At 41.8% G+C, this 21347-nt stretch overlaps 1 protein-coding gene and 1 long non-coding RNA gene across 3 annotated transcripts in view; one reads left to right on the top strand and one right to left on the bottom strand.

The window, feature by feature from the left end:
• The window catches only part of epha7 (eph receptor A7), an 85827-nt gene extending 66217 nt beyond the window's left edge, over positions 1-19610 (bottom strand). For both annotated transcript variants that reach the window (XM_012923283.5, XM_004566204.5), the window contains exons 1-3: positions 19417-19610; positions 17887-17951; positions 16658-17327 (exon numbers count right to left, since the gene is read on the bottom strand). In XM_012923283.5, coding sequence (XP_012778737.3) covers positions 16658-17327; positions 17887-17951; positions 19417-19510 — 829 coding nt within the window. In that variant the 5' untranslated portion in view covers positions 19511-19610. The remainder of the gene's footprint in view (positions 1-16657; positions 17328-17886; positions 17952-19416) is intronic.
• Positions 753-4127, top strand: LOC143412708 (uncharacterized). Its single transcript, XR_013093243.1, has 3 exons — positions 753-2787; positions 2868-3007; positions 3088-4127. It is a non-coding gene; the product is annotated as an uncharacterized LOC143412708 (long non-coding RNA).
• Positions 19611-21347: the final 1737 nt, after the last annotated feature.

The raw sequence follows: 21347 nt of genomic DNA, 5'->3' as shown, positions 1-21347 counted from the left end.
AAAAGCATGGTGAACAAACTGCAACCTGGGCCACATGACTTCACAAACAATCTGAAAGAAATCTATACAGCTCTGCATACAAACTATCAAATTATACTAAAAATGCATTTTTCATGAGCCACGGGGGGAAATGAGCGATGATTTTCATGCTTGCTGCCCCTATTCCAAATCTTGATTCTGTTCCGCTAGCTTTTTCTTTCTTTCTTTCTTTCTTTCTTTTAATTTCCTTTGGCCAACGTCTCTTGAGACAGATTTGTAATAAGGAAGACAGATAAATCAGAGTTTTCTGGTTTTAACACTTCCAATGCAGCATGAAAAAGAGGCCAAGGCTCAGGGTATCCCCATTTCAGCTACATGAAAGCCCTGTCATTCTCTATTTATCAAGGTGCCACAGTTTTGTGAAACAAAGGGTTTTTTTTGTTGTTTTCCCAAGATGAAAAACAACATGATTTTATCTTTAATCTTTTTTTCTTTACCTTTTTTGGCCAGTAATTGAAAACAGAACCATGAAAAGGCTGGCAGCAGTGGGCCTTTAATGCTGACCAGGCAAAACATATCAATGGAAGTGTTTAATCTTCATATGTAAGTTCTTCATTGTTGTTGATGTTGTTTTAATGTACTGTTCTCATGACAACACTTGACTTACAGCAGAATAAACCGTGTCTAGTACCTGATCCTCAGTGTAAACACTCCCCATAAATGCTGATAATGATGCTTTCTACAGCAGATTCAAAACTGCTAGATCTCAGCGCCTTTGCTCAGCATGCTGGGATTTTTAACATTCTGATAAACCAGCGTGTCTGTTTGCCTTTGGTTTCTGAGAGCTCAACTGCTGGGTGGCCTGTGTGCAGAGGGGGAAACACCCAGCTTGGACTGAGACCCCCACAGCCACCTCCCTCCCCTCCAGAGTACAGAATAACAATGCGGGCCTTCAAAGAGGACAGTTTTCAAAATTAAACACTGGATAACTCGTTTATTGTAACGTGACTCACATGTTAATGTTACAGTGTTTCTTATCAGTTAGAATTTATTACTGATTCTAGTTCCCAAATTCAAGGTGTTGGTAGTTGAACATGTTCTGAGGTTATAACAGTATTTTTACACATTTTCTGACATATATATTTATATACTGACAGAGTAATACGTAATGCCCATTGTAAAAGTAATCCCTGACTCTTCAGTCTGTGTGATTTCATAGAGAGGCGCTATCGTAAATATAGTCATGTGAAGCGCAGAGCTCTGTCTGTGAGCGCAGCAGTCTCACTCAGCTGCTGTAACTGTTAGAGGCAAACAAGCACAAAAAGGTGAGAGGAGCTCAAATGTGAGCAAAAATCATAATGTGTTCCCTCTATACTTACATCTAAACATTTAACTATATTTAACCTCATTATGAGATTTTATATAAACTTACTAACCACTTAACCTGTTTGGGTTTCTTCCAAAACTCACAGCAAAATGCCTCACAATACACTCCAAACATTTTCCTGAACCACCGTATAAAAATGTCAGCCCATGTTTATAATCCATCAAAGCTGAAAGTTTTGTTTTAAAAGTCTGTTTCTTAATATTCTTTGAATGGTTTATTAATGTTTTATCAAGGCCTCTAAGTAAATGCCATGGTCAACACACTGGCACTTTTCCAACTGTATCATAGAAATTCCCATAGAGACTGACCTGAGCGCTTGTGCCTCCAGTCCATCTGCACTGCGTATGCCAGGTTACAAAAAACTGTGAGGTGCATCACAAGGCAAAACAATACCAAGGGACACTGCACCACACTGCACTGATGACAACAGCAAGCATAAACTGCCTGTTAAGCTAGATCTAGACTTCTGGAGGAAATCTATGGCGTAACTGGAAACACCTTTTTAACCCTATGCTGCAGCTACACTGTACGCCATTCAAGTCATTGCGGGCAGCATCGACCTGACAAGTGGTTACATTTTTCAAGAGGTGCATGTCAGGTTATGTGGAAGGCTATGGCATAGGGTTAAAAGGACTTCCCGGGTACAATTTAAGTCGTAATGTAGACACCGACAGATGTCCAAATCATGCATCAATGTATCTCTAAATTCTCTGGATTTAATTTTTATTTCTTTTTGCTTCATGTTGAAGTCCATTGCAATAACCCCCTCCCTTTAGTAGCACTGTGTACAATGCAGCATTGCCCAACTTGACCTTAACAGAAACTAGAAAATAGAGACTTAATGCTCAAGAAAAAGTTTCTCTTCTCCCTTACTCGTTGGGAGTATATTTCTACCCGTACCTAATGGACTACCTAACCAAGGAAGCAAATCAAGACTCTAAAAATAGCAACTACAGGATGTGAAGAGGACATTAACATTTTAGGTGGACACTACGGTCCTAATGTGGGCTTTTACCAGTCTTCAACAAGTAATTCTGTAGCGCTATCCTCCACATGAAAAAGTAACAGTAAAAGGGTTTAAGTATGTCAAATGTGGACAGAGGAGATCCTGATCAAACTACAAAAATAATTCCCAATTTTTTTCTTTTTTGTAATAACCTCAACTTGCATTTTGTGCTCGGGACTTGGTTCGGTTTCTCTGCTTTTGTTTCTTTTCAGTGACAACCCGTGTGTTTACCAGTGTGCCTGATCAGGTTTTGTCATGGTCCGCGGCCCGGCGTCCGGGGTGCTGCTGGGATGTCCACGCCCACGAGCGTGGCTGCTAACCCCACACCTGCATCCCATCCCAGGCGATCACCAGGTGGACTATTTAATCCTGCCCTACCTGCTGCTCCACGCCAGTCCGTAGTCGCCTCTCAGCGGTAACGTACGCCTGCGGAAAAGAACTCGTATGACAAACTCTCCATCGGACCTAACACTGTTTTTTTCCCTGTGTACCCAGATCACAACTCGGCGTGTTTTTGTTTTCGAGCCACCTGCCTGTCCACCTGTCCGCCTGAGATTTGGTTCACATTCAGCTTCGCCGTCTCGACCCCTTTTGGAGCTCCACCCCCCTCTGGTTCACTCGGCCCGGCTATCACCGTGAGACGCACACTCCACCTTCCCTCGTATGCTGCCTTTTTTCCGCACCCCAGTAATCTGTCTCTCTTTTTGTTTTACAGCCTCTCACAGCCCCGCTCTCGGCGTTCCCTGTGCGGTCCCTCGGTTTCTTCTGGTTTCATACGTTGTTTTTCTGGCTACCCTCACGGGACACCTTTAGTTGCAATAAAAATTACTTTCTTTATTCGCTCCTACCCTAGTGTGTGTGTTCTGCTACTGGGTCCTGCCTGCGCTCGGAACTTCGGTTCATGACAGGTTTGGCACCCATAAGCATTTACAGAAGCAACAAGGCAGCAAATGAGGCCTCAAAATCGAATGCCTGTATGACATGGGCAACTAAGTGGTTCTGCAGCTCTTCCCATCACTAGCAGCGAGATGAGTGACAAGTACAAACACAGCCATCCTATCCCAACTTTCCTGTCCCAGCAGCAGCACGGTGACTCATTGCTGGCAAGTTCCCTTTTTCCTGGCACCAGATGCCAAAGAGAGACATTCTTATTTGGGAAGATAGTGAGTGAGACATTCTTTCTCCACTGACCCTCCAGCAACACTTTCTTTGGAAGGATATAGCTGTGAAGCAATTATACTGAGTCTGTTCACCAAGTAGCTTTCTTAACTGACAATGTGACTGACACCTTAGTGGCAAACACTGACACCCAAACATGTAAAAACACTGCACAAACTCTGGACTCTGTTCACTTTACAACTTGCAGTGACTTTGACAAGGCGACTCGCAGTCCGTCGTGTAATTACATTTGTAGGGATGAAGTGTTTTAGAGAGACTCTTTGGGGAAGGGCCCATTTATGTAAGTCTGATTTTCTTCTTGCGCAGATAAAGGCTGAGTGCCAGCTTGACACAGGGCCCGTTAAAGAAGCTGAGCAGCAGACACAACAGCAAGCCTATTTACGACTCTAAGAAATTAGCTAGTCCTTAGAGAACTGGGCTGAGGTTTAGCACAAAGAAAGAGCGAGAGAGAGAAAAGTCTTACATTCCAGTCGGTTCCTCGGGTGTATACAGAGCCAGCATCTGTAATTTCCTATCCAGTGGTCAAGAAGTTTCATTCAGTGATGTGATTTGGGGGGGGGGGCAAGCTGCAGTCAGCAATTTTACACAGAGCAAGGAAGAGGGGCATGACAAAGGAAAGGTCCTCGGAGAGGTGGGGTATAGATAATCAAACACTCTTGTGACTTTAGCGTCTCTATCAGGGCAGACACTGGCCCAGAGCGTAAACCAAAGTCTCCTTATCTTATTCAGACACACATATACAAGAGAAGACAGGGGAACAGATTTCTGTATTTTTCCAATTTCTCAGTTTATTCCTTTTCCCTTTAAGTTGAGCTTCTTAACATTCCTGAATTACATCCAATTTTTCTCAGGCTTCAGCAGTGTCATGACACTCTGGGTGACAGACGGGGGTGTGGGGGTGGTAGTGGCTCCTTATTCGGCAGCCTGACATATCCCTCTTTGGCCAAAATAGAAAATGGTTATTTTTCTCTCCACTTAATCTTCTGACTTTGATGACAAACTGAAATTGAAATTCGGCCCTTTAGTGCTTTTCCTGGGTTTGTTTTTTGTGCTGTGTTTGCATTGGCTGACTGGTAAAGTGCCAACTGAAATGAGTCTCTGAGATCAATAATTAAAAAGAGCAAAGTATCAACAGCTGGTCAAAATCTGACAGAGTTTTGTTTGAGGTAACTTTGGAAGTGCAGCATTATATACATGTTGTGTTACTATGCAGGCACTCGGAGTTTCATTTAGGATGAAGTACAAAAACCCATGTGATTGTTTAATTATTGATGCACAAAAAATATTCCGAGCAAAACAGATCTGAAATGAGGATTTATACAAGAAGACAGAGAGGCAGAGTGTGGTGCAAGAGTTCAAACACTGTTGCATATGATGGTTTGGGTGTGCCCTTAAACTGGACCAGACACCATGACAGGCCTAGACAGAGGCAGATCTTTAGTGCTGGATGTCCTTCTAAGGAATGAGGTAGGTGGCTCTGTGTGTTTGCCCAGATAAATGAGCTATAAATGTCATATTTTGTTTCTGATCCATGTATATATAGTATTTAGGACTTACTGTAAAGGTATTGATGACAACTAGTGTGGATATGGATAGAGGAAAAATGATAATTATACAGATTCGTGTGACAAAGCAGATCAATGTGAATAGGTGGGATCTTTACATATAAGGTATGTATACCATACAATAATATGTGATATTTGATTGCTTTCAAAAATATCTTATATTTCCGCCAGTATTAGAAAAATCTGATAGTCTGTCTTAAAAGAATTGGAAACTGATCTTCATACTTGCTTACAACCCACAAATCCAATTAAGGTTACAATCCTTGTTCCTACTGAGCAAAGAGGGGACAACTTGGTCCAAACAGGGCAGCTGGGATATTGAGTTTCCCCCCCATCTGTCTCAATATTCCTGCAGACAGGTCTAAAAGTGAGCTGGAGTGTGGGAATGTGGGAGACTCTGTCTGTTTTTTGCACACTGCCAGAGCCAAAGTGAGAATGACTAGTGCGGGCCTTTCTGTCTCCACAGTCTTCGCATGATGAGTCCTGTCAGGGCCAGGCCTTCCCCCTTTCTTCTTCGACTGCCCTCCCGTCCGGCCTGATTATGTGTTAAATCCGCCCGTGTGTCAGGATGGATGTGGAAAGAATGTATGCTGAAGTGAGCCGAGCTGGGCTGCAGAGACCCGGAGAGAGCAGCCTGGAGATAGCACCCCATTAGAGTGATAAAAGACCCAGAGGGAGGAAAGCAGCCGACAGGACCAACATGCACAGCCACTGATGAATGCCAGGTGGAACGGGTCAAGTGTGATAAGGGAAACTGTTTATTTTCTTATTTAAAAAAAAAAACCCACTGTTTTCTGTGGCCGAAGCCACAGCGATAGGGAAATGTCTTTATAAATATCAACTCTAAACACAGGCACGGTATGGTACCATATGTGGCGCCTTTCGCCTCTGGTTTATGACTCTGTTTCCTCCGAGTGTCTTTTCCATTGTCTGCATGATTCTGACATTCACTGTCAGTTGGCACACAAGGCTGTGTATTGCTGAAAGTTTGATTTATATTCTGCAGCTGATTACAGAGTTTGGGGGATAATTGTAAACCTAACCCTAACCCTAAATAGGTGGTCTGTTCACACCTTCTTTCTTAAGGATATGGCTTGAAATCTGTTTTCAAGGCCCTTATTTCATAAGAGTTGTGGATATAAGATTTGTACTCCTAAATGGGTGTGCTAAAATATTTAAGGACAGAAACACCAGACAGTTTTCCCAGATAGTGTGAGGAACTGGCTTTAATATAGGACTGACTGCTCATTTTTTTCTCCATGGCAGTTTAATCTACCCATGCTTACATGTTAAATGTTCCCTAAACACAATATATTTGCTGATGAAAAACTACCAACTCTACAAGTAATGTAATAAAAATTTTTAAGTAAAAGACATTTTTCCGGCATTGAATCCCCTGACTAACCTTGTCCTACCGCCATATTTTGGGTGGTGCAATGCCAAGAGCCACCTGTAAAACAAATTCTTCTTCTCTCTCCCTCTCTCTCTCGATCGCTTCTGTTACGCTGCACTACTGTTGCTAACATTAATACTGTCAGAAACATGGTCTGTCAGCTATTTCAGCTGCATATTCAGGGAACCATAAAATGCTATTTAAAAACCCAAATCCAACTACACGTTTTTAAGTTTTACTTTCGAGGCATGCAATTAGGATGATGACATGTTCGGAAAACCGAGCGGGCCGATGACGTCCTTCTCTGAGCTTATTTCTTATGCATTGATATAGCTCAGGGTCTACGTGCATTGTTGTGATTAGATGTGACTTATGTTCCTTGCCTCAATAAATAGTAGGCCTCGACGTGGAATTCATCAGGCTCTGTTTTTCATCAGGCGCTTTATGCATGCTGAACTATGGCTGCATCTCTTTTATGGACTAAAGCCTGTGGTGTTTTCCGCCGCAATGTAAGAGGCAGTATATCTTTAGAGTAATCTGAGAGCTACGCAGACATGCAGACCTGGAAAAATCCAAGCCAAGTATATTTCGTCTACTTTAAAAGCTAAAGGACAGTTCAATTGATCTCATTGCAGAGGTGATGTGTGGATTTTTTTAGCTGCAAAGATTTTGGAAAAATCGAGTGCACCTTCAAGGATGACATACGTTATTTATTAGGTATGAGGTATCCAAAGTCCTCTAATAAAACACTGTCAATTTTTTTTGGTCTGTAATTTTATTGTATTTTTCCCAGTTCAAACATGATTTTGGTTTTGAGTGTGATCACAGGAATAACAAGCAGAGCAGCAAGCATTTCTTGAATTTTTTCTTCTTTCCTCTGAGTCCAGTGCACCACTCTACACCTCAGTGATTTATAAGTTAAAAAGAGACGCTCAGCAGCTGGGTTTTGCCCACAGACATGTTAATCTCACACCTATGAGAGGCAAGGCAGTTGCCCAGCCTGGGGAAACAGTGGCAGAAATACACAGAAAAGGATGAGAACAAAGTCTTTTGTAAAAAAAAAAAAAAATCTCTTCATGGGGCAGAGATAGAGTTTCAATGTCAAACCCTTTTCAAACAAGCTCATTTTGAACAGTGACACCTCCCAAAGGCTTTGGAAGAAGCAGGGAAGCAAGGGCATTCAACAATCGGAGCCAAAAAAGAATGAATAGGAGCCACATAAAAACACATACAAAATGGTTAAAGAATATGATGTCATGTTATGATGGTTCTCCCCCACCAACCCTTCCCACCCCAACATACTTGGAATGATTATGTCTGGCTGCTGCTGCTCTCAACACATCTGCACAACCAGCCCATTCATCGGAGGTACCTGTGCTTAGTGGGAGATAAGTAGCTTTCCACGAGAAACAAAAAGAAGATTAGCTCTGCCGTACGCTGTGTTGGAGGGCATGCAGCTTTGCCCTCCAAAAGCAGAGAAAACCTGAAGAAAGTGCCTGCTTTGGTTGTTCACATCAAAGATCAAAGCCAGATGCTGATTAAGTCATAAAAATCAAAGTTAAAAAGTGCAGGAGACATCTAAGCCAATTCTCCTACAGTGGCAATTAAAGGAATGCTTTTACAAAGTTTAAACTCATTAATATTTGTTTTAGATCACTCTCAGTAAAATTCCCCCTTTGAGCAGCTGAGCACGAGAAATAACATTCATTTGTTGTCATATTATAGGACAGGGCACGTCTATTTTTTATCCCCAAAATAGAAAGCATGTAGTTGGTTTTGTCTTGCTGAAAAGGAAACATAGAATTACATTTTCAGATTAACTCTAAGCTGAACCTCACAGAGGAATTGACTTCATCAGAGCCCTCACCGACAGCTATACAAATGGCAAACAACAAACTCAATCACCTGTTTTCTCCTTCATTGCAACTGCTAATTTATTTCGTGGTCTTGGTAGAAAAAAAAGTATTTGAAGATTAAACGCATTACATCAGTGAATGGTCTCTCAAACTGCCTGGCCTGCATCGTGAGTCTGCACACAGACCTCCTAAGAGGCCTCTGCTTCTTTAAGTTATCATGCGGAGTGAGCTTTTGAAATGGATTCTCAGTGACATGGAAAATGTCCCTGCCTAATCGTCTTTTGTTTAGTTCATTTAACTCACATGGAAACAAGAGAGTGGGTCCTTAAGCCCAGCCGTGCAGGCTACCTTTACGAAGGAGGCGGCCACCTCTAAAAAGGAGCCTTGCTAAAAGACACTGCAGATGAGACCAAGACTTTGCATTCTCAGGATGAATACATGGGGTCCAGAGGTCTGACCGATCGAAAGCCCCCCAGGAGCCCAAGCGAAATCAGCCCTGAAAATGTCCCCAGTCAGCAACTGAGCATTATCTACCGTTCTAACCTGCCCCCACCCACCCCTCTCCAATTCCAGAGCTATGACAGAAAGGAATGAAACACTAGTCTGTGGCCAAAGCGTTCCCTTGAAACAAAGGGAGTAGCTTGGCCTCAGATGAGTGCTTGTACAGATCTGCTCCTACAGGGCTGGTTCACTTTTGTATCAACAGTTGGAAAATGAATCACGACTATTTTCTGACTCTTTTTGTAAACCGCACAATTAATCAGGTAATCTGAGTAATTATCAGATAATTTAATAATGAACATAATTAGCAGTTGCATTCCTAAACATGTCAACTCCTGTTTCACAGAGAATGGTTTATTTTCAGACAACGATCCAAAAGAAACAGCTGAATTTCCTGAAACAGAGCCATCCTCAGCACATCTTAAGTTCTTCTTCCTCTGGGTGTAAGTGGGGGAAAAAGTGAGAAGTTATGTAATAAGTTATTGATTTTCCTCTTAAAGGGAGACTGAACCAAAGAGCCAGTGGTCTGAAGCCTCCCAGAGGAGCAGCCCCACTGATAACACTACCCTCCCTGCTGCCTCTTAAGATGGCAAGACCCCAGGCCTCGTCACATATCACTTTCACCCTCATGCCACGGGGACACAACAGAGAACAACAAAGACAATGTCTTCTGACATGGACTTCTCCTGTCTGACCACATCCCTCTCTAGCAGTCAGCACCAAGCAATTACAAAAAAAAAGACATCTGTGCCACAGTTTGGGTAGATAAGCAGGACAACAGCATGGAAGAGCGAGAAAAGATGAAGGCCGCTGCACTGCGAGGGGGGCTCTTTTGCCATGCAGGGGGGAGGGAAGCCAGAGAGGTGACTCTGCTGGTGAGCAGAGGTCAACTGTGCAAACATCCATCTTCTTCTTGACAGGATCCTGTCAGCCTGGGTGCTCACGTTACTAAACACAACAGGCAGGCCTCCATTGTGGTGCTGTGCTGGTCTGCAGCCATGTGTAAATGAAGTTAATATTCCCTGACCTCACGCATGGCCAAATGTGGACCCCAGTGTCACCTTGGAAATAACGCTATCTGTCGCAAAATCACAAAGCGTTCCCTTTCTGGTGGTTACAAAGTCTTTAACTGACCATATGCTTTTGTTTGTGTGAGAATGAGGAATGTTTACTCGGATTCTATTCATGCAGTGCAACGCAGGGTCTCAAATTTGAACTGGCAGGTCAGATTTTTTTTTTTCCCATGCTGACATGAAATAGCCGGTTGGTCCAATTTGCACTTATAATCACACATGTCTTCCATTCAGAATGGTGAGCCAGTAAAACTAGAAATCCATCTTGTTTGCATCAAAGCTAGAGGTAAATACAAAAAAGAAGTATCAAAAGGGATCCAGCTGCATCCATTTTAAATGAAACAATGTGATCTAATTAATTAATTAATTAATTCCTTGTTCTTGTGTCAATCTATCACTTTCCCACAGTTGTTTGCCTGCCAAGTGTTGATAACCTTTACATGTTCTAGGATGAGCAGTTCATGAAAAATGTCTGAATTTCTGTGGTAGAGTACAACTGGCATTCCATCTGGTCCTGTGTCTACAGAGACTAAATTAGGCTAAAAATGTATGGCATGTCTAGCTAAGACAAGCCGTGAAAATGGCATGAACCTGAGCTGAGAATAATGGAAACGAAACAAAAACTGCCCAGGGCATCTACAGGGAGTGCAGAATTATTAGGCAAATGAGTATTTTGTCCACATCATCCTCTTCATGCATGTTGTCTTACTCCAAGCTGTATAGGCTCGAAAGCCTACTACCAATTAAGCATATTAGGTGATGTGCATCTCTGTAATGAGAAGGGGTGTGGTCTAATGACATCAACACCCTATATCAGGTGTGCATAATTATTAGGCAACGTCCTTTCCTTTGGCAAAATGGGTCAAAAGAAGGACTTGATAGGCCCAGAAAAGTCAAAAATAGTGAGATATCTTGCAGAGGGATGCAGCAGTCTCAAAATTGCAAAGCTTCTGAAGCGTGATCATCGAACAATCAAGCGTTTCATTCAAAATAGTCAACAGGGTCGCAAGAAGCGTGTGGAAAAACCAAGGCGCAAAATAACTGCCCATGAACTGAGAAAAGTCAAGCGTGCAGCTGCCAAGATGCCACTTGCCACCAGTTTGGCCATATTTCAGAGCTGCAACATCATTGGAGTGCCCAAAAGCACAAGGTGTGCAATACTCAGAGACATGGCCAAGGTAAGAAAGGCTGAAAGACGACCACCACTGAACAAGACACACAAGCTGAAACGTCAAGACTGGGCCAAGAAATATCTCAAGACTGATTTTTCTAAGGTTTTATGGACTGATGAAATGAGAGTGACTCTTGATGGGCCAGATGGATGGGCCCGTGGCTGGATTGGTAAAGGGCAGAGAGCTCCAGTCCGACTCAGACGCCAGCAAGGTGGAGGTGGAGTACTGGTTTGGGCTGGTATCATCAAAGATGAGCTTGTGGGGCCTTTTCGGGTTGAGGATGGAGTCAAGCTCAACTCCCAGTCCTACTGCCAGTTTCTGGAAGACACCTTCTTCAAGCAGTGGTACAGGAAGAAGTCTGCATCCTTCAAGAAAAACATGATTTTCATGCAGGACAATGCTCCATCACACGCGTCCAAGTACTCCACAGCGTGGCTGGCAAGAAAGGGTATAAAAGAAGAAAAACTAATGACATGGCCACCTTGTTCACCTGATCTGAACCCCATTGAGAACCTGTGGTCCATCATCAAATGTGAGATTTACAAGGAGGGAAAACAGTACACCTCTCTGAACAGTGTCTGGGAGGCTGTGGTTGCTGCTGCACGCAATGTTGATGGTGAACAGATCAAAACACTGACAGAATCCATGGATGGCAGGCTTTTGAGTGTCCTTGCAAAGAAAGGTGGCTATATTGGTCGCTGATTTGTTTTTGTTTTGTTTTTGAATGTCAGAAATGTATATTTGTGAATGTGGAGATGTTATATTGGTTTCACTGGTAAAAATAAATAATTGAAATGGGTATATATTTGTTTTTGTTAAGTTGCCTAATAATTATGCACAGTAATAGTCACCTGCACACACAGATATCCCCCTAAAATAGCTAAAACTAAAAACAAACTAAAAACTACTTCCAAAAACATTCAGCTTTGATATTAATGAGTTTTTTGGGTTCATTGAGAACATGGTTGTTGTTCAATAATAAAATTATTCCTCAAAAATACAACTTGCCTAATAATTCTGTACTCCCTGTATAAAGCTTAAATATCTTCATGAAACTTGTTTTTAATGCTGCTCAAAGAGTCTAATGCATGCACTCAGTTTTCAGGATGTGTGAATAAGTTAAGTAATCGGAATATTAATGTTCAAACTAATATTTACTAACCCAGGCTCTCACTTCTCATGCTGTAGTGGATATTTAAAAATGAGGCTCTGGATATGAACGTTATACAAGTACCATTTATTCCAGCTTGGCAAATCACGATTTTCAAACATAGTTTCCTTACTCATGCCTTAACTGTGGTTTAGTCTCTACTAATGAGCAGGAATTAAAGCAGAACATCTGGATAGGAATTGTCAGGAAGTAAATTCTACATCTGTTTTCAGCAGTGTAACTTTAGCTGAAATGTAGCACAATATTGCCCTTTTTATTGACCTAAAGCACTGTTTTCTTTTCTACGGAACCTGCAATTCCTATTTGTATAATTTTCTCCACCTATATAAAGCACAGAGAAGCAGAGTTTGGAGGTAATACTGAAGAGCCTCAAAATGCTAGAAAATAGAAATGAGGAGTAGAGTGTTCATGCAAAAAAAAAAAAAAAAATTTGGTTAAAGTAAGAAGCACAACACCTCCAGACATGGTCTAATTTAATTATTAGATCATTTTTCAAAATTACCTTGCATTAAAAAAATATATTTTCTTTTTCAATCAAAAGTTCAGAAATGGCTCCATCTGCGATTGTATGAAATCAGCTATTCTATCGATGTCTAGCTTTTTACTTGATAAATGACTTTAATTATTACGTTATTATTGGGCACAGCGCTGAATGCTTTTGTTTTTGTCTCGGGGTCCTTCCCTAAGTGATCACTTTTAAGGTAGTGCCAACAGGATTGGTGGAAACATTGTGAGCAGAAAATAATACATCTTATCTCAGACTGCTACCTGCCAGGCCAAAACAACAAGTAGGAAAAAGCCCGAGGCTGAGAAAGAATGCTACTATTCACAGGAAACAGGCACTGGCAGTGACAGCATGCAATCCCATCCATCACCAATTTATTTCAATCTTGAGTGATTTGGGTCCATTTGGGTCTCTTGTGATATTCGACACATACCTATCATTTGCATAATTAAGCTCCAGAGCAGTGGCAAAAGACAGCCATTTGGTGTATTAAATTCACACCTTATCAATCAAGGGAGCATCAAGATGTATGAGGACCTCCTGACTTCTTGGCCTCATTTGAAATGCTAAATACAGCCTTTTCTTCAAGCCTGGAGCTAGACCTGGCTGCCTGGTGGCTTCCATACACGTAAGCTGTCGCGGTCAGATCCCAGCCCTTTCCCTCAGGGGGTTTAATCATCAATCAGTCTCCTACTAACTTCTGTCTAACTCCCTGACAGTCAAGATGGATGGTGCCAGCATTTACAGGATGCTGTATCCTCTCATTAGTTCTCTAGTTAGCATGCACCGATAGCAGTGAGATATGGCCCGTTTTATCTGTTTTCCACCAGACAGCAGTCTCTCCCTTTTCTGGGACAGGGTCAACAGTTAATCATTTCTCAGGCACTGGTTACTTAGTACCACAATGATGCGATGTGTCAAAATTGGACAACATACATTCCCGGGATTGAGTGAAACAAAGACACCAGTGTCCTCCCACAAGAGCCCTCTTTCTGTTTAAACGACTCAGTGGCTCCATTGCCACCAGTGGCCAGCGCTAAACAGAACCAGCAGATGAATGGGCGCTTTTTTCCCAACACGCACTTCTTTGCAAAATGAAGCCTTCGCAGGCTGCGGGGACACTTCAACTGGCCTTTTTCAACAGCCATTACGCTGAGATCACTGAACGAACACGGCGCAGATTGCCACAAAAGAGTTAACAACGGACCGAGGGGGGGGGGGGGATTTTGTGTGTGTATGTGTGTGGGTGAGGGTGGGGTGGGATGGGGGTGGGGGCAGAGATGATGAATGAGTGGATCACAACAACTTTTGGAGAAGGCCTTTGCATCCACACAGAGGCTCCTCAAATTACATGAGTGACAGCTCAACTCGCTTACCCCACCCCCACCCTCCCAGTGCCCGCTTTATAATCATAGCACAGTTGCTCATTCTAAAACAGGCCAGTTAAGAAGTGTGTTAAGGAGTCAGTTTTCTTTACAATAAGTGCTTGTCAGATAACTACAAACCAAAGTCACCTTTTGGTTGTCATTATTCAAGGCAACACATGCTCAGCAAAGATTGAATGTAATGGAAATTATTTTCACGTGTTTACAAGACCACTGTAATCCTGGCTAGATCCTTAAGTGGCTTTAACCTGTTAGGAACAACTAGAATGTCAACAACCCATTAACGGTTAGGTGTAGTGTCAGTCACTTTTTATGCAATCTGTCCCTATCTAACATACCCAAATGAAAAGATTATAGCAGAATAAAAGGAAAGCCAAAATACATGTATGAGACTTTAATTGAAGGATAACATTATTTCAAACATGTATCCTTTTCACAAATAGGGCTTTATCTCAGCCAAAAACAATAACTAGAAAGATCTTCAGAGATCACAGGGTTCGGGATTAGGACTGGTTGACCTTGACAGGCAAAGTGTATTTCACTAAACAGCAGAATCATTTAGATTTGCAAAAATCATTAAAACTTTCCAAACCACTAAAATGAACGAGCACTCAGATGTTTGCTCTGTCAGGAGTTGGGAAAGCAAAAACTGAACCTATTAGTAGTACAACACAGAAAATACTAAACTTCCCTGTGCTTTGCCCCTCTGTATAATAAATTTTTCCAATGTACCAAATGTATAAACAGACATATGTTGGCAATGCTTCATTTTAACTCTTCACATTAAAAGCCCAGGAGTTAACATATCAACAGAAAAAGATAAAGTCACAAGATAAAGTAGGCTACTTTTACGGCACTAAGACAAACTGGTTCAAGGATCTCACTTATTCTTCCTACGGTCACAGATACTTGGACTTATTGCTCTGCTGTTCAGCTGATAGAAATACTTTGAATAGCTTTTAGATTGTTCTATGTGGAAACTACTGAATGGACAATTTGATGTCAGTGGAGCAACTGGAAGAAGTGCTGATGGTGCACTGTGATTCTCATTTTATTTAGATTAACTACCCCTTAATACAAAAGCATCTCATGCCTCAGTAGAGATAAAGCTCATAAAGGTGCAGTGTCAAGACTGGAATCTTGATCGGCACACGCATTAAGGTGCCTCCATCCCTCGGGTTTTTAACGACTAAAGGATAGACTCATTGTGCTGTTGCCCACATCTGCAGGTTATTTGTTGTAGTTGACACTTTAACAGATTAATTAATAGAGACATGCAACCATCTTTTGTTGTGAGGACTCTGTACCAAGATGTAATAAAAGGTAGTTAAAATGACTCTGACAACCCAGAGCAGTTGGTTGTTCTGCTGCACCACACTCCCCATGGAAATAAATTGTGTGCTTTCTTTCAACCTGAGTGCACAATCGGATCTTATGTGTGCGTATAAGAACAAAAGAACAATAAGAAGGGGTTTTGTGGGGTCGGATAAGCGATAGCCTCCTAACATTAGCACAACTTGAGGCAGGCTGTGTTGCTCTAAATTACATGGTCTAATATATTTCATTAGCACACCTCCCTCAGAGGGGTCCCTAATGGATGACAGCATGGCATAAAAGCTTGTCTGCCAGGGACACTAATTTGTTCTTAGACGCATTCCGTTCAATTATTACTGGCTGCTGCTCCTTATAAGCTGCTTAGATTGAGGTTGCTCGCTTTGCAAAAAAGAAAAAGTTTGGCTAATAAGGGGCGCTGCTTAGGTTCCGTGACCCAAGTACCTAAGTCGCCCTTCTTTTAATCTGCAGTGATTTCTATCGCTCAAGTCAGGTGTCTACTGGAAGTAATCCTCTGGGAGTTCAGAGTGACAGAAAGCACATTATCGGTAATTGTAGTGGAACACTCGGCACCACAACAATCCAAAAACCAGCCTCCCTTCATAAATATCCCGAGGCCGAAATGCCACAGGACAGCGGCAATTTGTTTTCCCACTCTGTCTGGGTCATTTGGCCGGGTCACAGAGAATACTGAGTGACTGGATGGACTTCCTCTAGACCTGTATATTCTGCTAGTGATTGTCTTGGCTTCCAGCCAGTAACACAGAGGGAAGTGTTGGGAACTGCGGAGCTAAACTCAAGATATTATTTAATCCCAGTGTCAACAGAGTCATGTCAATAAATTAAAACCCTCATAATCGCTTAATACAAAATCAAATTATTAGACTTTATGCAAGTTTATTCCTGTCAAACCAGCTCATGTAATCCTACTATCACACACAACTATACGTCCACTGGTGCCTAAATTGTCATTCACCTGTTTTGCATAATCTAATCACAAATACTATTAAGTTCATTACCTTTTTTCCTTATTTTTTTCATTTATAAAATGAACTGAATTATTTATAAAATGTTGTTAAATTAAAAAAAGTCTGAGAATTTCTCCCAAAAATTACATAAAAAATAAATCAATAAATGAGTGAAAGTGACTCACGTTCACATGCGTCTCCCTTCTGATGAAATCCAGCTTTGCATATACATTTCCCAATGGGCACTAGCCATTCCCCCTCAGCACTGCAGTGCATCTTAGGAGAGTTATCGGCTTCCTCCTCGGCATCGCTCACGCACATACCCTCGACCTCCACCAGTGAGGAGAACTCTGATCCCGTCACGGTGTCTGGGAACGTGGCCAGGTTCTCGATGATAGACCAACACTTCTTGTAATAAACTTTTACAGAGACCAGGGCGATGCACGCTCCTACATCCTGGAAGGCCAGGTAGAAGCCCCGCCTGGACAGGGGGCCAATTATGCGCACTTCGGTGTTCAGCTTCATCTTCCTCTCGCCTAGGTCACCCTGAGTGAAGCTTTCATCTGCTGCAATTGTGTCTATTTTCACGTACTGGTTCTCCCGTAAGCTTCGTCCTACCTCTGAATCTGTTTCCTGGTAATACAAGTTGAATGTCTCCTTGCAAGTGCCCACCACACCAGGTAGGCTGTTACAATCCCTCAAGGTGAATTTCAGCTCCACAAAAATTCTCTGGGCATCGCCCTTCTCTATCCAGTTAGTCCGAAGCCAGTTATTCTGATTGGGTTCCATGACTTGGCAAACCTGGTATGTTCGGATGGGTGTATAGTTCTCATCCAAGCCGCTTATCTCTTCCCACTGAAAGAACACAACACAGATTTGTACATGAATGCATCCACACAGAAACAAACTTGAATGTGAAAGCAATAACAGAGATAGGTGTCTAATGAAGAAACTTAAACTGCAGGTGATTACACTGTAACGAATACGACAAAGGTTTATGAAATATAGTCATTTCAGACAGCTTTATATACAAAAAACTGCAGAGAAGGTAGATTATCCGTTTATCGCACAAGCACATCTTTAAAGAATGATGGTGCTCAGTTTATCTGCTGGTGCTCACATTATTTATTTAAAAAGTCTCCCCCCCACACACACACACTTTAATCAGCAAGTTAGAAGTGGTTTGCTTGAGGCCTTTGTGCTCTGAATGCCAAAAGCCGGCAGAGTTTAGCTGCAGAAAACAGCCTCTTGCATGCTCCATCTTTCCTCAGGACAGACCTCTCTTGAGCAGAGGACTATAGCACATACATATTATTATTCCTATCACATATGTGAGACATCACAGATAGCAGGGGAAAAGATCCAGATATATGGAGCACATCCGCATGCACTCGATGCGGTTCTGCAGACTTACCCCATTGGGAGGATAGGAGATCCACTCCAGTTCTGTCTGCTGTGCCTTGGAGTCCAGTAGAATCACTAGTGACAGGAAACCAAGAAGCAGGTGGTTAAATCTCACCAGGGCATCGGGCCTTGGAATTACTGATAGGCCACACGTCTATACAGCACAAACCCGCGACCTAATTTCTGCCAGCAGAAAAATAGAAACGCAGAAAGGAAGGTATACACTGCAGCAGACAGGTCCTCATGCTTGGAACTTTCTAGCTCACTATGAAAAACACTAACGAAACATATGTAATAGGAATCACTACAAAAAAAATAAGCATTTGCATCTAATTTATATATTTTCCTTTTTAAAATTAAAAGTAATTTTAGCATGAAAGTTGTTGCCTTACGAAGAAAGTAGCTCTTATTACCCTGGACTTACAAGTGCAAAAAGATGAAGGCTATTTTGAGCTCCAGACGGCCACAAAACTACAGCGAAACAATGTGTGACATGCGGCGTCTCCGCAATTTTAAAGGACGGCGGCGACGAAGAGGGCAGTGGGGACGCGTGCGAGAGCGCAGAGCGGCACCGCGGCGGCTTCCCGAAAAATGGAGGAAGTTGTTTCAATTGTATTTAATATTAGCAGACATTTACATCACGACGGGGAAGGGAAGCGGCCACGGTGCACCGCCGGGGGAAAAGTCAATCAATAAAATGAATATTTACTTATTTGTTTATTTTTTGCATATTTAAAAAAATAAATCACGTCTGATGGAGGTCTACGAAATCCCGCATTCACCTGTGATTTACAATTCCTCACACCATTCCAGCATCTACGGTTATTACACTGTACTTTCCGCTATGAACACCAGTTCCTGCGGCTGACTTTATGCTTTTACTAACACGATCGTAAAATGTCATTTAACTCAATTCTGGCTAAATGAAGGCGCCAATTATTAGCTGTTATCGTGTATCTGAATTCCCTTCCATTTTAGTCTTCGATTGCCTTGACTCTAGACGACTTGAAAGTCTAAGGCAGATCATGTCTCCGCATCGTTCCACTGGATTTTCCTTCCAGGAAACAAGAACAGACACGACTGTCAAAAGCCGAGGACACTTTGGAGGAAATAACGCTCCGAAACTGCGTCCTGATAGAAGGCTTACTCACTTCCAGCGAGGCGAGACTGCTGCTGAGATATAAACCCACTTACGCCTGACAGACCGTTAATCTATAACAAGCAGGTTATTTGTACCGATTACCCACTGATGCTGGAACAAAAAAAAAAAAAAAAAAACTAGAGCCTCTGCGCCTATTCTACAGCGTTTAGTTGCCGTGCGTAAAAACACCAAGAGACCGCTTACACCAAAGCCTGGTAGCAGACAATTCTGTTATGCCTGCTCAGTTATCACCTGACATTAAAATTCCGAGTAACTAAAAGCAAAAAGAGATATTTTTCTTTCAATGTCAGGACGCGATGTGCTGATTTTTGACATATTTATGTTAATGTCGTCTCCAACTGCAGTGGGGTGGAAGAGAGGAAAACTTTAGGAACTTACCTTCCTTCGCATTCTGTGCTTCACCGCTGTCTACATAAAAGCATAAATGAAGGCAAAACGTAATCCACAGACACGGGAGAGACCTGGAGAGCATGGTGCAGCTGTGGATTTCAATCTAGACCGTAACTAGCTTTGCCACCGTCTCGCGTGCTTCCCATTGACGACACTGAATCTGCTCTATGTACAACAATCCACTGGTCTCCACTCAAATATCGTCTGCTGCCGCTGGGAGGAGACTAAAGCTCCACTCGTGTCAGTTAGACGGACGGACAGAGGCATTATCCAACAGCAGCGCGAAGAAGGGAACGCAACAGACATGGAGAGCCAATACGAAGATGGAGGTGGAGTTTAAGGGGGATGAGCAAACTGGAGGTCCACGGCTGTGGAAATGTTGTCAGGAAAAGGGCAAGGGATTTTTTAGTATAGTGGATGTCTCAGCTGAACTCTACACGCACTCACACAATACAGCTCTAGTGAAAAACACAGACTTCCGCGGCGTTTGGTGATTTAAACTTTTATTAATTTTTCGGATGATGTCACGGTTGATTTTGTTTTCCTCTGGAAATCAGTTCAGACACTGTGGAGAGGAGACAGTCAAACATCTAATCTGTAAACTCGTAATAAATCTTCACCTTCAGTTAAAAACTGTTATTTTGTGTTGTTGTTTTTTTTAGCTTCTGTGAAGCACTTGTCATTTTTATCTGGAACGGTGCTATAAAAACAAAATTTACTTACTTACTTTATTTCAATTATAAACAATAATATGCTTAAAAATGAATTTCATCGCTCCCCCTGGGTCTGAAGCAACCTCACCACAAAGAAATATCTGAAGCAACCACAGCCTCTGAACAAGTGCTGACACATAATGTGTTAAAGTACTAGTAATCCTTCATCATGATGTTATTCAAGTGAAGAAAAGATAAGTGGGCGAAGTCAAGAGTATTTATAATGTAGTTTAATTGTTATGTTACTGATTTTCAACAGATTGCCTTTCCCAGTGTGCTTTCATTTCCAGCTGTGTATATTGATTAGCCCATATATCCGAGTGCATGACTGTATGCCTTTTCCATGAGATAATGCAGTTAGAGTGTGTGTCTCTTTAAAGTTGGTTTTCCTGGTTTTTCCTAGTGTGTGACTTATATGTGATTGCAATGTTTTGTTTCAGCTCAGCTTCATTCAGTTAGAATTTTATTAGAGTCTAAAAGCACCACATTTGTGTTCAAACAAGATTTTGTCTGGCTATGTGGATGCTGGATGTATCACAAGCAACACAAAAAGGCTTCAGCATTGTGTGTGTGTGATTTGGCCAAATTTACATGTTAAACCAACAGCACTGTATATAGTGTCTGTTGTATATTACTGTGTTTTGTTAAATGCACCTCTGGCTGAATCACTATTTTATTTTTTGGCCATTTACTGTTTCGTACTGCTAAACTCAAAGAGGACGTCTGCTTCTTAACTCCAGATTTCTCATTATTGGACTTATCCAGACAAGCTTTGCATGATCCACAGTTCAAAATAGACCCTCTATGACTGTCTTATAGTAGGTCTGGGCACAGCTCCATCAGTTAACCCTCTGCCCCAAACATTTAGTTTTAATTCCATCTTCCACGTGTGACTAAGATGACCACCCATATGGAAAAGAAATAGAAAAAACTTATAAAAGACTTGCATCAGATTTGCTTCATATAGTGAATCATATAAGGCTTACATGATTTACTCATGAAAGTGGCCACTTTCTCATTACTTTCATATATTGTTTTAGTAAGTATCCAAAACATACAAGTTTCATTTATATGATTCTTCAAGGGATCTTATATCCGTTTTCACTCTTGTATGCTTTTCATACAAGTTTCACACAAGACAGATACAAACTTTATAAGATTTATATATATCTTTTCCATATCTTTTCTCTGTGACATCATACACAG

Source organism: Maylandia zebra, linkage group LG15, assembly GCF_041146795.1.
Source record: "Maylandia zebra isolate NMK-2024a linkage group LG15, Mzebra_GT3a, whole genome shotgun sequence".
Taxonomy (NCBI): domain Eukaryota; kingdom Metazoa; phylum Chordata; class Actinopteri; order Cichliformes; family Cichlidae; genus Maylandia; species Maylandia zebra.
Note: the sequence above shows the minus strand (reverse complement) of the source record. Positions and strands in the feature narration are given on the sequence as shown.